This window comes from Bacillus rossius, chromosome 3 (genome assembly GCF_032445375.1).
Source record: "Bacillus rossius redtenbacheri isolate Brsri chromosome 3, Brsri_v3, whole genome shotgun sequence".
Lineage (NCBI taxonomy): Eukaryota > Metazoa > Arthropoda > Insecta > Phasmatodea > Bacillidae > Bacillus > Bacillus rossius.
In genome coordinates this window covers 78,961,185-78,976,703 of record NC_086332.1, presented here as the reverse complement: position 1 = coordinate 78,976,703, position 15,519 = coordinate 78,961,185, and the positions used below count along the sequence as shown (strand labels likewise).

Below are 15,519 nucleotides of genomic sequence, written 5' to 3'. Positions count from 1 at the left end.
CTGATCCTGAACAGAACAAGTTAAACAGAGTTGTCATTTAAAACATAATTATAAATATATTCTATTTATCATTGGTTTGCCTTTGTCTATGTTCTCAGTGATCTTCCCTAGACAACAAATTACAAAGAAAATCACAATGAATGGCATTATCACTTAATTTTTTTCCCCTATTTCTTTCTGTGCACTGCAGCACTTCCCGTACTTCAAAATGTGCATTGATCAGTAATCTAGTTCAACAATCGTTCAGTAATCTAATTATGTTACCAAAATATATAACAAGTAGAATCAAAGTCCACCTGTTTTCTTGTGTATAGCATTTAAATACGATTATTAAATTATAATTTAAAAAAATAATAGAATGCTTTTAGTCAAATTATCTAGTTTCTTAAGTAATCTTTAGGTTTAAAACACAACACAGTTTCATTACGAATTCAACACAATGGTAATACACTAAACTTTTATTTACTTTACAACCTATTCTTTTAGATATTGGTTTTACATCAATAAAATTCCAACAGATAAAAATATCACAAAGTTATCAAGCCTATAAAATATATATAACATGTAATATATGATAATTAACTTCTTCGTTAATAAAAATTCTGAATACAGTTTTTGCATTCTACGGTAGGAAATTGAGTCAAATTATACTTTGCATTATTACTTTGAAATTATTTCCCGTTGCACATGAGACTTTCGTGACATAAATGTTTTGTAGTACTTGAGTTAGGATTCTGCTGGTGGTGCTCATTCGTGCGAAAGAAATGCAGTCTCAATAGTCGGGGATTACATTCAGGATTGGTAACTGGAGAGAAAAAATTTACAACAAATTTATAGCCTCCTCACGTGTTTTGTTATGTAAAATGTTAAAATAATCCCGAACTCATTTATTGCATACAAAATACAATTGAAAAATTGTTAAAAACCGTTTGGAAAGTCACAAATAATTAACATTCATATTATAATACTATCTTGAGTTGTATCAGATTAGGTATAAAAATTGTATTTATTAATTCAGAATACTGTATAAATAAAAAAAAACAATATAATGAAGTGCCTTAATTTTGAATGATATATGTGAGATACCTATGGGAAGGGGTGGCAGTAACATGCAACAAGCAGAATGACTCAAACAAGTGTGAAATCACCTCACTTGTTGATCTATGCCATGGCATGATCTCCAAAGCAGATTTTAAATTTCTAAAAATTTGTAACAATATACCTTGTAGTATTTGTGAATTTGCATGCTATTTACTGACATTCTAAACAATTTTTTCAAATATTCTACAAATATATCTGGTATCAATCAAAACTAACCAAATTACTAATTTTCCTAATTAAATTTAACCTTGAACTAAAAAAGATGTAGGTGTAGCCATTATTGATATTTTTCAAAGTTAAAACCATTAACTGGGCAGAATGAAATACATAGGTATATTGCAGTGTAGTTATCTGAACACTTTTGAACTATATGTTATCTGAAGAGTCAAAAAGGCTGTTCATTGAACTATAGTATTGATGATGAGAGGTTTGAGAGATGCAAATGTAGCAATGATGGAATGTGTGGGTTGGAGAAACACAAATGCTTAGCTAAAACACCCACCAGTAAGGGCAAAGTCAGTCACGTTCCCCATCTGCCACAAATTCCAGAATTTGATGCTGTAGTCATAAAACTCACACACCCAGTTGGTTATTGCCAATTTCTTATTATTAACTGTGGGATTTTATCGTAAATTTATTTAGACAGCCCTCATACATTTGTTGCAGGGTCAAAATTTTTCCTAATCGATATTAACATCATTTTATAGCTGCAAAAGGTCACGTAAGTGGTCATAATTGTGGACACTTGCGTTACTTATTTCCACTATTAGATAAAATTTGATGAAAATAAAATGCAATAGGAGCTAACATGAAAATCATTAAAAAAAAAAAAAAAGGAGAGAGAATAGAAATAGCCTGGTCTCATACATCACGCTGATTTTTTTTCTCGTTTTTTTTACTGTAATTTAATTCACAGCGTTCTTTCTAAAATCGTAAAATGATACTGCCCTTGCATTTGTGGTTAGGCTACAAATATTTCAACACAATTTCATTAGTGTAACATCCTGTGATAACACAAAGTGAACGTGTGTATAAAATGTGTATAGTGGCGGGACGAGAAGGCGCGTGGCCGGCGGGGCGGGCAGTGCCCCGGGCCGGCGGGACCTTGGGGCGCCGCGCCGCGGGAACCGGTTCCGACCCGCGGGCCCGCGCCCGGGGCAGGAGAGGGAGGAGGGGAGGAGCCGGTGGAGGGGGCGCGCACCACGCCATCGCCGAGTTCCGCGTCACGAGTTCATCCTCGCACGCCATGCCGCCTGCGTACACCACGTCCTTTCTAACTGCCTCCGCTGCAAATCAAACCACTGTCTTCGTAACATTTGCAATTCACATCGCGGGGTCTACAAAGATCGTATGTCGTAACAATGGTGTATTTCATGGTGATATTTTGTCTGGTTCGTAAATACAAGAACAAATCACAAACTAGCAAAGAATATAAAACGTAAGAAAGTTCTTCTCGAACATGAAATTGGTACTTTTCACAGATGAATTTGTAGTACGTAGTTAGCTAATTAGTTTCAAAACCAGAATTATTAATGTTAGGTTATTTTTATCCTTGTTGTGTCTCGTCAACGCTGATGGCTAATCGTAGCTGTCGTAGTTTTGCCAACGACTCTGCGAACCACCCCATTACTCCTGTTACGACCGACTGCTTAGACTGCCATTGCAAACAATCCCTGGTGACATTGTATTTTCATATCGTAATTTTTGTTTTACGGCAATTGTTACGGATGTTTTGCTATGTAAGCATCGCATATTTAGTTATATTGTGCAAATTGTGTCCCCACATGTGCTGGGCACGTTTTTTCTGTCTGTATCAAGTCAGTCAAGTAATCATAAACAACACTTTTCGTTTGACTAATTGCGTAATGGTCACTCACTTGTAGTTCCATTTCCTGAGTGGCCGCAGCCGCTCAATGCAAATAACTTCTTTTGCCATGCTTGTAAAAAATAAATTATATGTAAAAAAAAACTAAAATTATTTAAAAAAACAAATGTGATATTTAATATATAATCCAGTCCAGTTAAAAAAACTGAACTGTGGTCTACAGGAAAGCAAACGCTATCATGTTGAATGTGTTCGTAATAGTTATTCATATTCATGAGTATAAAACATGTGGTGAGAAATATCGAAGAAGAATTCTTGTTGGGTGTAGTTTTTTAAACCACGTGTATTACTAGATACCTAAATGTTCTTTTTTTATAGTGTTCGGACAGTCGCAAACACGTTTCTTTGCGCTATTTTCACTCTGACTTGCTCTAATTTATACTTCTGACATACTTGAATATTCTACTATAAAAACGCTAACGAAACTTACTTCTGGGCTCACTCCACTGTCGAACCGCGCTGACTTCAGTACAGTTTCGCTCCAATGAGAAATCTAACTCTAAACTGTAGTACACACATGCGCAGAACATCATGAATCCTGACCGACTCTCGAACAAAGGAAGCAAATGCCAGTCAAAGTATGCATTTCCCGTCTGACATCACGAAACTCCAGCGTATCAAAAATAAGTATTCGTAACTGAAAAGCTGATACCGCCTTTGTTCGAGGGCGGATTCATCGCCCAACAAGCGTTCAGATGGTCTGTCGCACGTTGAACGTCGGTGACAGCACAACACGTACACGTGTCTGGTGAGCTCAAATATTCAGATCGGTCTCAAGTAGAAACAAAAGTGAATACAGGTTGAAACTGGTACAGACTGACGGATGCATGTATCACAACCAACGACAAACACTACAACCTAGACTCCACTTTGTCTCTAGACCATCATAACACAGGAGACCCCGTCGGCAGCAGTTGGCCGCCTGACTATAGGGCAGCATTCAGGTCTCCTGGTAGCAGATGTTGACGCTCCATTTGCACGCCGCTCAAGATTTCTTGAATGTGTCCGATTGCGAATAGCATTTAAGAACCATCGCACTTGCCTATACAATTTTCGTTCCGTGGTTTCGCTTTTAACATGTATTGTTTAGACATGAAAAATAACCTCAAACTGTTTAGACGGGTGTTTTTAGTATATTAATTTTTTTTTAGCCTAATCTCGAAAGTGTTATAGGGAAGTGCAGGGAGCCTTTATCTTTAATATTCCACACGCAATACCGACGCAGAGACCACACGTCAGTTCTGTGTCTGGCGCGCAGAAGCCGTGAGGTCCGTGATACGCTAACCAGCGTCGTCTCTAAAGCCAGCCCCACACGATACCCATTTCCTTAGCAGTTTCCATGCCTATTTTCTGTAAGTGCGCCTGCTTCCGTGTAGATGACATTCCAGCACCCTTCCAAGGGGTCTGGGTAAAAAAGGTTTTCATGCCCGAAGAGTTAGCCAAAACCGTAATAGAATATGTTCATTTTTGTTGCTATACCCACGAGCCCGAAGTCATGAACATGGCGGACCCACGTACATAGTACCTTTTGTAAACATATGGGACGCAACAAACGTATTGGTATGTCAAAAGATATTGTGATAGTAAAACTACCCTAGAATATATTTGGTAAACTAAAATAGTAGTATAAAGAAGTAATAGTAATATTTAAAATACGTAATGAAACTGCATTACATATTAATAACTCTTAAGTCTCCATTTGGAAGTACAAAAGTCTCGGTAGCGTAATAGCAAAGCGTATGGTTTTGTTACCCAAGGGATAATGTTTGATGTGATTCAAAACCTCGTCACTGCAAAAAAAAATAATAATAATAGCAGATTACTGGAAGATACATATTGTGATTTAAGCAAATAAGCATTAATATATTTTGTTTATCTTATTGCTATAAAAATATTAAATACATAGCTCAGTTTTATAATTTCATACTATGTAGTCCTATATCCTTAATTTGTACTTAAATTAAATTAAAATGATATGTTCACAAAAATTATTAAAACAAAAAAAAATATTATTTACAAACACATGTTTATTAGGAAACGAATGTGTATCAGTTATTAAGAAATAAACTAACACTTCATACCTTAATGAAAACTTCATTACCTTAATGAAAAAGCGAGATAGTTTTTCTTCACCTCACTGGGTTACAAAAATTGCTAGTTACACTTTTCCAAAGTAGTAAAATCAGTTAGTACTCAAGGAACATATTTAAAATATGTGACTCGGTAGAATTTTTTACTGTTACAATGAAAATAGCACATTTAATATCGTGAATTAGCTGGATGAACTGTCTGATTAATGTGATATTATAAATATATATCATGAATAAATTACATCAAAGCAAACCCAAATTCCCTTGTATTCTTTCAATTTTATATTATTTGACATTAAAACTAACCTACCAATAAAAAATACAATCTTGTTAGTTTGAAACTTGTTTTGTGTTAGTTTTTATATACTAAACTAAATTTATTATATTTTTTGCAAGTTAAATGAAGATAAAATATCACAAATTCATTCACCCAGTTACATAATTTTTAAAATAAACAACTCCAATTTTCATATATTTTTGTCTTTCGGTATTTGGTTAAATGGACAGCAACATGATTATCCTACCCCGATATTTTTGCTCTGGTCTGCACTGTGTTCGAAACCGGACATCGTGTGGGGTGGCCTTTTCCCTCCACGATATTAGAGCTCGCGCGCCCAGCCAGCCTTTCCTCAAGTTTGTGGCGCCATGTTGAATCTATGACAATATGTCGTGATCCCAAACAAGACTAATGATGGCACTAACGCGCAAGTGGCGCAGTAAACAATTCGTGCACCAACACTGAACGACGTATTGGCCAGACGAACAATATGTTATCGTGCGTTTATGTCTGACGCAGCCGGCATGTTGTTAAGTCTGTTTCACTTGTTTCCACGCACCAAGGCTAGGTCTCACATCACAGAATGTTAAATTTTTCCTTTTCATTTTCTCGTCTCTACTATTAGTTAAGGAATATTTCTGAAAATTTAACACAATACCTCTCGTGCATTTGTTATGCCACAAATATGTTCAACGCACATTCACTAAGTGTAATAGTATGGGTGTAAAAAGGCGCGCAACACTTGGCGACTTGTTGCACCCATTATATTACACCTAGTGAATACCTGATGGAAATATTTGTGACAAAATGTCAGAATTTACAGAAATAGCCTTATAACTAATAGTAACTCCGAGAGAATGAAAAAAAAAAAATCACCATAAGTATCTGATATTTCTGACTAGTACAATAAAATATGCAATGCACCAAATTACAACTGCACATTCAATAATTTTAACAAAAACGTGTGTCGCTGGAGGTTCAATATGTAAACAAACTAACGTTCCATTGTTTGCAATAGAAGATTTGGATGATTGTATCGGCAAACTGAGAACGAAATGCGGTGCAGAAACAGTGAATTGTTGCGAGCCGCCCCTGAACTAACTAGAAGTTGCCATGTAAGTTTGACAGTTGTTAGCTGTGAGCTGTAATTATTAATAGGAATCGTGTAAATATTCTTGAGTTGCTGGGATAATGACTGTGGTATTGTTAGTACAGATCATGGTTATTAAGTAAAGGTCAAAGTGAGATATTCAAGTATTTTAATTTACTCTAAAAACCCGCCTAGCGTAATAGTCAGCCGAGCACAATATGACATCTCCCAAAGATTTATATATATATTTTTAAAAAAAACTTGTCAGCTAAGAAGTCATAAAGGACCCAACCAAGACCGACAAGAATGATATTAAGAAAGGACGAGGAAAGTTGAAACAGAAAAAATGGTGGCTTTTTATAAAAAAAAATATTACCATTCGGTATGCGTGTTCAAATCGTGGCCAGGGAACACACCAACATGCCAAGGCAAGAAAGACACAAATTCCCTTGGATACGAACCTACCCAGCATTGGTCTGGAGTGATTCCAGGAGAGCACAAAAAAAGAGATGCCACGGTGAACTGTTAGAAATGACAGTAAATTAACGGAATTTTCAACGAAGAATTTAACTCGCATAAAGACAAAGTTCTTCGTAATTACATAACTGAATCTTCGTAGAAACAAAGGTAAACACACATGTGGACAAAGAAGTGTGTTCTTACTGTATAATTGGCCAGTTTTTTTTTTAATGTTTTGTTAATATATCAAGGATATTATTTGGATTCGCGTTCAAGGTAAGTGAACTCACTGTCCGTAAACTGACAAATATCCCTGGATAATTTGTAACCATGGTTGTTCCTAACTGAAGGTGGAATACTCCGGGCTAGGACCCGAGCCTGCGGAATGCGAGTAGATGAAGCATCTCACCACTGCACCAAATTGCAGTTTTTCACGAGACATAAGGCATAGGCATACGGAGGGAGGGGGAAGTAGACAGCCAGTAATCCACATGTCATGAGACATGAGACTACACATCCAACAGGCGACTGGCCTCACGGGCATGCATGTGATGTCCGGAGAAGAGAATCATCACGGATTAAGGCCCTGCCCGCACTGGCACCAAGTGTCACGGGCGTGATGCCTCGCCAGAAAGAGCGAGCACGGATTGACAGTCGTGAGGCGCCGTAGATAACGACGCTCCAGGCAAACGCGCGACGTAGTATTCGGCCCCGTCACACAGCCGACGCATCTTACTTTCATTTAATACTGGCGATCATGGGCGTAGATCTGAAGGGGGAGAAGGGGGGGGGGGGGGGGGGGCTCGCGCTTTCAAAGTCGTGAATGTGTGAAACGGGACTGATAAACGTAAACGTTAAAACAATGTTAGATGGAAAACTTTCTGTATGCTTTAGATTTTTCTGCTTATTGCATACATTTAGGCCAACATAAAGGCAGTAGGTATACAAAACACGAGCTCCCTATCCAGAGAGGACTTGTGTCGATCAAAACCCACGCCGAGTCGCGCAGGCCCCTGCGAATACTACAGATTTGCGTCCCTGCTGGCAATTATGATTTCAAACATGTTTATTCTTGTTAAATTTAGGATTTTGCTTTAATTATATAATTTATATGTACCTACTCACACATATCTAATAACTCGTGTTCACTATTTTCGCGTGGTTTTAAAACAAATATGTAACCTATTACATAATTCGTGTGAATAAGTCGCATTGATAATTGTCTCGTTATTTTTAATCGTACATTTTATAGATGCCGTTTTGTAAAATACCCAGGATGTTCGCGGGCATACGTTTAATGGGATGTCAAAACGCGCAAAGTTTGCTAAGAAACATCTCGTATGTTCGGGGGAAAAAACCTGCAACGTTCCAAGTGCGAACGGTAGCGAGCCTCGGGCCCTCGGGGTACGACCAAGGGCTGAGAGGCGGCGGGAAGCCGCGACGAGCCGGCGACGACGTCCTCCAAACACTCGGAGTTGGCCCGCAGGTCCGACCAAGCCAACATTGCTCTATAGTCAATGATCTACCATCAATAGTAACAAGGTCTACTTTCACACACATAATTTATTTCATTTCAGTAACTGAAGAATAGCAGATTTAAATTTAAAACCTATGTTGCTATGTACCTGATGTAGTTTGTAATTTTATAGGAACACGCTCAGATGTATCTGGAAAAAAAAATTTAAAAAAAAATGGAATATTAATGAACACTTTTTCTCATAATATACATTTCAAAATTTACGAAGAACAATGGTTACAGATTATACGGTGAACTTCGTAAATATACGGATATCTTCGACAATAATATTGGTACTGAACCGAGTTATTTCGAGCACGTGGTATGAAAAATTCATTTTGCAAAACCTTGTCTAAGTGTACGACAAAAACTCTCTTTGTCCTTCCTCGCGCATCTTTACCTTGTTTACATTTAAACGTCGGAATAATCAAGCGTAGCGTTACGAAGATCCAGTTATCCGGAACTACAAACAAATAACTCTTTTGTTTATCTGCGGTGCAACATTAATATAAAAGTTGGTACATTTATTGCACATGTACGTAATGTTTTCAGCAAGCATGATGGGGTAGCAGATGCGGCGGGGGCACCTAGAGGACCCGTGTTTTGACGGAGAGGAAGCTCGTCGTTTGTTCGGCGGGGTGATTAATTCAGCGTGTCCGTCCGGGGGACGAACCCTCTCCGTCCCGGCGGCGGGGCGCCGACAGCTGCGGCGGGGCGGCGATCGATCAGCGGCCGGCAGCGTGCCGCGTGACGCACAGCCGGCGATGGGGCGCCCTCGGCCCGCTCCTCGCTCCCCCTCCCCTTCCCAGCCCCCCCCCCCCTCCAGCCGCGCGGGTCCGGCGAACGAGCGCGTCGACGGTCACACTTCGATGATACACCACAGAGATGAAACCAAATCAAAATATAATTTTCGCAGGCTTTTTTCACGGCCATTGTCTGAAGTAGTTTTGGCTCCTGGGTTCCAGTGGCGTAGCCAGGATTTGTGTATAGGGGGTGTTAAGAAGCATGCCCCCCCCCCCCCCCCCGGGGTCCTCCCCCGGGAAAATTTGGATTTTAAGGTGTAAAATAGTGCTATTTTAGCAGTTTTCGGTTCTTAAATTTAAATATTGTAATGGTAAAATTTTTTATTAATTTTAATATGAAATTTGTTTGAGTGATGAATAAGAAATTAATTAAAGATTTGGTGCCAAAGGGGGGGGGGGGGTGTTTGAACCCATAACCCCCCCCCCCTTTACTACGCTCCTGCTGGGTAGTAGCCGTGTCCTTGGCGATAAATGGCAACTGCTTCCTGATGATGGGGACTGCAATGTCGACCGAAACGTCGGTGAATTTATCGCCAAAGACACGGCTACAACACAGAAGCAAATCAAAATATGTTTAAATACACAGACGTGTGCAACCGTACATTTCACATGGCCACCACAACTACCCACCGGAGAGCACTGGTGTTTGTTTCGAGTCTCCCATCGTGCACTACGGTGGTTGAAAATGGTCGATCTAGGGCATTTTCATACGTTTCGACTGAAGTGTTCTACAAAGTGGTTCGGGATTTCTCTAGTTAGGTGTGTGCAAGGGCCTACGAGTTGACCACCAGCCACCGAACAGCCACCACCGACCACCCGTCATTGAATGTACTACAATGAGTGAGAACGAACGAGAATGAACTGGATCGGAAGGATCGAGAATGTTTTGGCATGTTGACGCGCTACTCTTTATAATTAAACATTGTAATAAAAAATTGGAAAGTGGAAAGTGAAAATGAATAGTGAAGAGTGAAACGTACAGTGAAATGTGAAAAGTGAAAATATGAGAAAAAAATGCCAAAGCATAACAAAATTTTTTCGCTATCCTGCATCGTATCGAAAAGAAAAAATTAGAGAAGCATGTCTATCATTGCTACGAAAAAATTCTCGATGGAGCAGAGATAATCAAACAGAAGAGCAACGTTTTTTTTTCTTTCAGCGAACATCTATTTTATGTATCAAAAAGAACCCAACGAAGCAGGTTGTTCTCAGCTACAGTACTCAATCATTCACTTGAACGATAAATCCACACAATTAGGAACACAATAACATACCAAGTACAATCATGTCTACAAAATGTGCAGCTGATGATTCATCGCCTCGACTTTATCGCACCCGCTGTAAATAAGTTTAACTTCTAAAAAATTAACTCGCAATATTAAGAATTACCTCAGATTTACTTAGAACCATGATTATAAATTATCCAGGCAATCTGGTAAATTTACAGATAACATTTCACTTATTTTGAACAAGAACTCACGAGTATATTAATAAAAATTTCAAAAACTAATGACGTCTAAAAGACACACTCTTCTGTTTCTTCTTCCCGCTACAACAAAACAGAACCCAGAAGCAAGCAGTTCGACTACGACGTAGATTCTACAACTACGAATAACCCTTAGTTTGTATGAGGAGCATTCTTCGCTGAAAGTAAGTAAATTAACTGTAATTTCTAAAAATGTATAAATAAAAAATCCCTCTTCCCTCTTAAAAAAATGATTTTCAATATAGGACCTATGAGCATACAGTCAAGTGCGAATACCTGTAAGTAGTGTGACTTGGATTCCCATGCTTTGTTCGATCCTCAATCGATTTTTTTGGGGGGGGGGGGGGGGGGAGTTGTTTCAAACAAGGACTCTATACAAGAGAACTGACCAGCTGAATAAATATTTTACACAATATTACTATGCCTATCACGACAGCAGTATTCGGTGTACCTAATGACTACTAGAGTGCCCACTACAAGCATATAGGCCAAGCATTTACGAACGAGGTATTGTTAGTCGATACTTGCTATGCCATTCAACCAAGTCATGTCTAATGCCAGGCATATAGGCCACGCATCTGCGAACCACGATGCCTGCTGTGCGAATTTGATTAACATGATTTACGCTTACGAAAATACCTATTTCAAACATATAAGAAAATAGTCCCTAACCGCCACACCTAAATTATTAGTATAACTCGATGTGCTTAACGAGTACAGTCAAGTGCCCATACTTGGGACATATCCCTAATTTGGGACAATTTGGGATGATTGATTTTTCATATTGGCATACCTGATAGCACTCTGTCAGTCTGTAACAGAAATGTTTACTTTGTAGTGGGGATGTGTAGCTATCACATGGTGTGTGTATATAAAGATTTGGTACACTCTTAGAGGTAAGTTAAATTGTTTTTTACTTGGTTATAAAAACTACTTTTTTCTTGCCTGAATAACTTTGGTTTCACAAGCTATCATTGTAATTTCTGACACATGTTGTATAGCAATTCATTATGTCTGATATGTCGTTTAGCCAGTTTAGTAAGGCATATATTGTTTATGTAATCCATTTTATACTTGTAAAAATATTTACAGAAACATGTACATGGGTTCTTAACTTGGGACAGTGTCCCAAGTTAGGTTACTAAAAAAATAATGTTTGTTTTAAGGTTAAGTTAAAATGTTTTGTTTATTTCAGATTCTGTATGGATCACTGAGGAAATATGGCTACAGCTGTTAAAAAAGTTTATCATAATTTTGACCAAGACACTCTTGAACGTGCTGCTAAAGCTGTTAATGATGGCATGAGTTATAGAAAAGCAGAACAAAAATTTGGAGTCCCTAAATCACCCATACAACGCAAAGTTAAAAATGTACAGCAACATCCATATGGTCGCCCTCCTGTTTTGAGTGAAACAGAAGAAAAGCAGATCGCTGAATACTTGGCTTTGGCAGGGGAGTGGGGATTTCCCCTTACAGCTTTTGACATCAGATGTATAATCAAAAAATACCTGGACAAGAAGGGCATGGTCGAACCTCGTTTCAAAAACAATTTGCCAGGAAAAAAGTGGATTAAATGTTTTCTGGCCAGGCAGTGTGTGCAATTGAAATATAGAATGTGTACTAACATTAAAAGATCCCGGGCGGCAGTTACTCCTGAAGCTATACAGACATACTTCGAGGAATTGTCTGTTTCACTGGCAGATGTTCCAGCAGAAGCTATACTGAACTACGATGAGACGAGTATGCAGGACAACCCTGGACAGGCTAAAGTGGTTGTAAGAAGAAAATGTAAACATCCAGAAAGAATAATTGATTTCACTAAGTCAACTTTTTCTGTAATGTTTTCCGGTTCAGCTAGTGGTGTGGCACTTCCACCCTATGTGGTGTACAAGGCTGAGAACTTATATGACACATGGACTGAAGGTGGACCCCCTGGCACAAGATATAATAGGAGCAAATCAGGTTGGTTCGAGGGCAATATATTTCAGGATTGGTTCCTAACAATTGCTCTACCTTACCTCAAACGGTTAGGTGATGGGCCAAAAGCTGTCATAGGTGATAATTTGGCCAGCCATATTTCTGCAACAATTCTGAAATTATGTGTTGACAACAACATTCGTTTCATTATGCTGCCACCCAACAGCACCCACATATGTCAACCCTTGGATTTGGCTTTTTTTAGCCCTCTTAAAACAGCATGGCGGAAGCAGTTGACTGAATGGAAGATGAAAAACAAGGGGTCAGTAAGAAAAGATCAGTTCCCTAGGCTTTTGAAAAAGACTTTGGATGCCATTGGTGATAACATTTCCACAAATTTGAAATCTGGATTTAAGAAGAGTGGCATTTTCCCTGTGGACAAGCAGAAGGTTCTTGAAAGCTTGCCAAGCACATCATCTGCAAATGAAAGTGATGTAGTAACTGCTACAGTAGCATTGAAGTCTTCATTTGAGGCATTCTTACAACAATCACGTGAAAAAGAAACAGGTGTAAAGCAAAGAAAGAAAAAGTTAATCGTGAATGCGGGGAAAAGCTTGGCTGCACAAGATGTTCTAGATGAATTGCAGAAACGTTCACAGCCAAAAAGTAAACAAACCACAAAGCAGCAGATAAACACGGGTGAGAAGGAAAAGTCCAAAGTGAAGAAAAAGAGAGGTTTGTGTCAAAATATTTTAAAACAATCAGTTAAGAAAATGAAAATGAAGCAGAAAAGTGACACTTCTGAAGACAGTGATTGCGAAATTTCTCTACATGATAGTAACTCGTCATTCGGTGAAGATTTCTCGACACTGTTTGATGATGACATTCAAGAAATGCTAGAGAGGGAAACATTAAGTGAGCAGAAAATGGTTTATGAAGATGTTGAACCAATAGAAACTGTTGATATTTGTGGACAACAAGCAGCGACCTCCATGAAAGAAAATGATTTTGTTGTTGTTGAAGTTACTTATGACAAAGGGAAAAAATATGAATGTAAGAAAGTGTTCATTGGCAAAATTGTAGACAAGAAAAATTCAAGATACAAAGTAAGCTATATGAGAAACTATTTAGGATCAAAAGACGTGTTTGTTTTCCCAACTGTAGAGGATATCGAAGATGGTGTTCCTATTCACAGGATTAAAAAGGTGATCACACCCCAGAGCGAAAATAGAGGACGATTCAAGTTTCTTTTTTGAAATGCATTTTGATGCAGAGTTCCTCCTATCAAAAAGACTGGAAAAAAAGACTGAAATGTTACATAACTGTTTTGTTTATATGTAAGCAAAGCTATTGAAATATTAATACTAGGCTATATTTATTATCAAATAATTGTTGTTTAGTGAATAGTCATGTTGGGTGTCTAGATGTATCTCCAACCATTACTTTATAGCCTACTTTGTAAGCCATTCTTTTTTAAACAAAATTATGTTGTCCTATGTTAAATTACAGGCTTCTTAGCATGGTACACTGTGTGAAACACATGATGTCCCAAGTTAGGGGTAGTGGTTCCTTACTTGGGACAACACTGTTTTTCACTGGTGGGGAGGAGAGGGAAAGCTTTTTCGAAAAAACATTTAATTATTCAAAAAGTACTAAAGTCCTTCAGAAACAAGTCATGCACTATTTGTGCTTTAAAGCTTAATTTATTATGTTTATTTGAGTTCAAAGTTCAAAACTGTCCCAAGTATGGGGACTTGACTGTACTGTAAGCCGTATAACAACCATATAGGCAAAAATATACATAAAAATTATGATTATAGGCACACTACTTAGTACAAATCCACATAATTACTATTAATTTTGTAATCGTATCCAGCCTATAGTATAGGTACAACCTTTGAATATATATACTGTATAGAAGTCGCCAGCCCAGGTTAAAATTTCTAATACGGTTTTGAAGTAGTTGGTTAATTCACCGCCGCAATCGCCACCATCTCTAGGGCATCGACTTGTGGTGGTCCCTAGCGGACAAGTGTCGAACTCTTCAAACACCCCTTCCCCCTCCTGTTGAACGAACTTGAGCTGCAGTGAATGAAGGGTGGGGGGTGCGGGGAATGTCAGCGGGCGACAGAGCTGCGCTCTAACGTGTAAATAACAACTAAGACGATACAGGGCGTTACGGCAGCGCACTGCAGCGGTGAAGTTCCCAAGCTGCTCATCATACGCTTCTGAAAAACGTAGAGTAAATCCTATCCACTCGCGACTTCTATACAGTATATATATTCAAAGGTACTACCATATTCTACCAATCGTATCCTAATGTATCCTGCCGATTGTATCTATGCCAAGGTATCCTGCTAATTGTATCCTATCGTATCATGCCAATCGTATTCTACAGATAGTATCCTATCCTGCTAATCATATCCTACTGATCTCAATGAAGCAGAATATCCCAGTGTTCCTTTTATCGATGAATTTTACTGAGCTGAACCAACGTATCCTTCTGAGATTCTCTTAACATATCCAACTAATCACATCCAAGCAGCGTATTCCGACAATCCTTATATCACTGCATTCCACTAATCTCATTCAATCAGAGTAACCAACCTATACTTATGTAATTACCGTATAGTTAATTAAATCACGAAAACTTCAAGCAGGACTAATATTTGATAACATGCATATCCACTCCTTTATTTCGAACAATGATTTTTGCAACATATAGTTTGAACTGTAATATATATGTTTTTGTGTGTGCGTGTTAACTTGAAGAACCAGGTATGTTAATGTTTAAAATATTGTTACGATTTAGCGAGTTCGTAAAAAGATAGCCCAATTAAAGATTTTATCACTACACAGTTTTATTTATTGCCACTACTTATGTCACTTACAAAT

General features: G+C 38.3%; 2 protein-coding genes across 15 annotated transcripts in view; one reads left to right on the top strand and one right to left on the bottom strand.

The window, feature by feature from the left end:
- The window catches only part of LOC134530950 (LIM domain-binding protein 2), a 321,432-nt gene that overhangs the window by 44,435 nt on the left and 261,478 nt on the right, over positions 1-15,519 (bottom strand). The gene's annotated exons all lie outside the window — the stretch shown is intronic.
- On the top strand, positions 11,428-14,378 carry LOC134530945 (uncharacterized). The gene is made up of 2 exons (XM_063366280.1): positions 11,428-11,603; positions 11,903-14,378. The coding sequence occupies exon 2, from the start codon at positions 11,928-11,930 to the stop codon at positions 13,878-13,880; it is 1,953 nt and encodes a 650-aa protein (XP_063222350.1). The 5' UTR covers positions 11,428-11,603; positions 11,903-11,927; the 3' UTR covers positions 13,881-14,378.

Coding starts and splice junctions, on each gene's coding strand:
- LOC134530945 (XM_063366280.1), top strand. CDS start 11,928: ATGGCTACAGCTGTTAAAAAAGTTTATCATAATTTTGACCAAGACACT.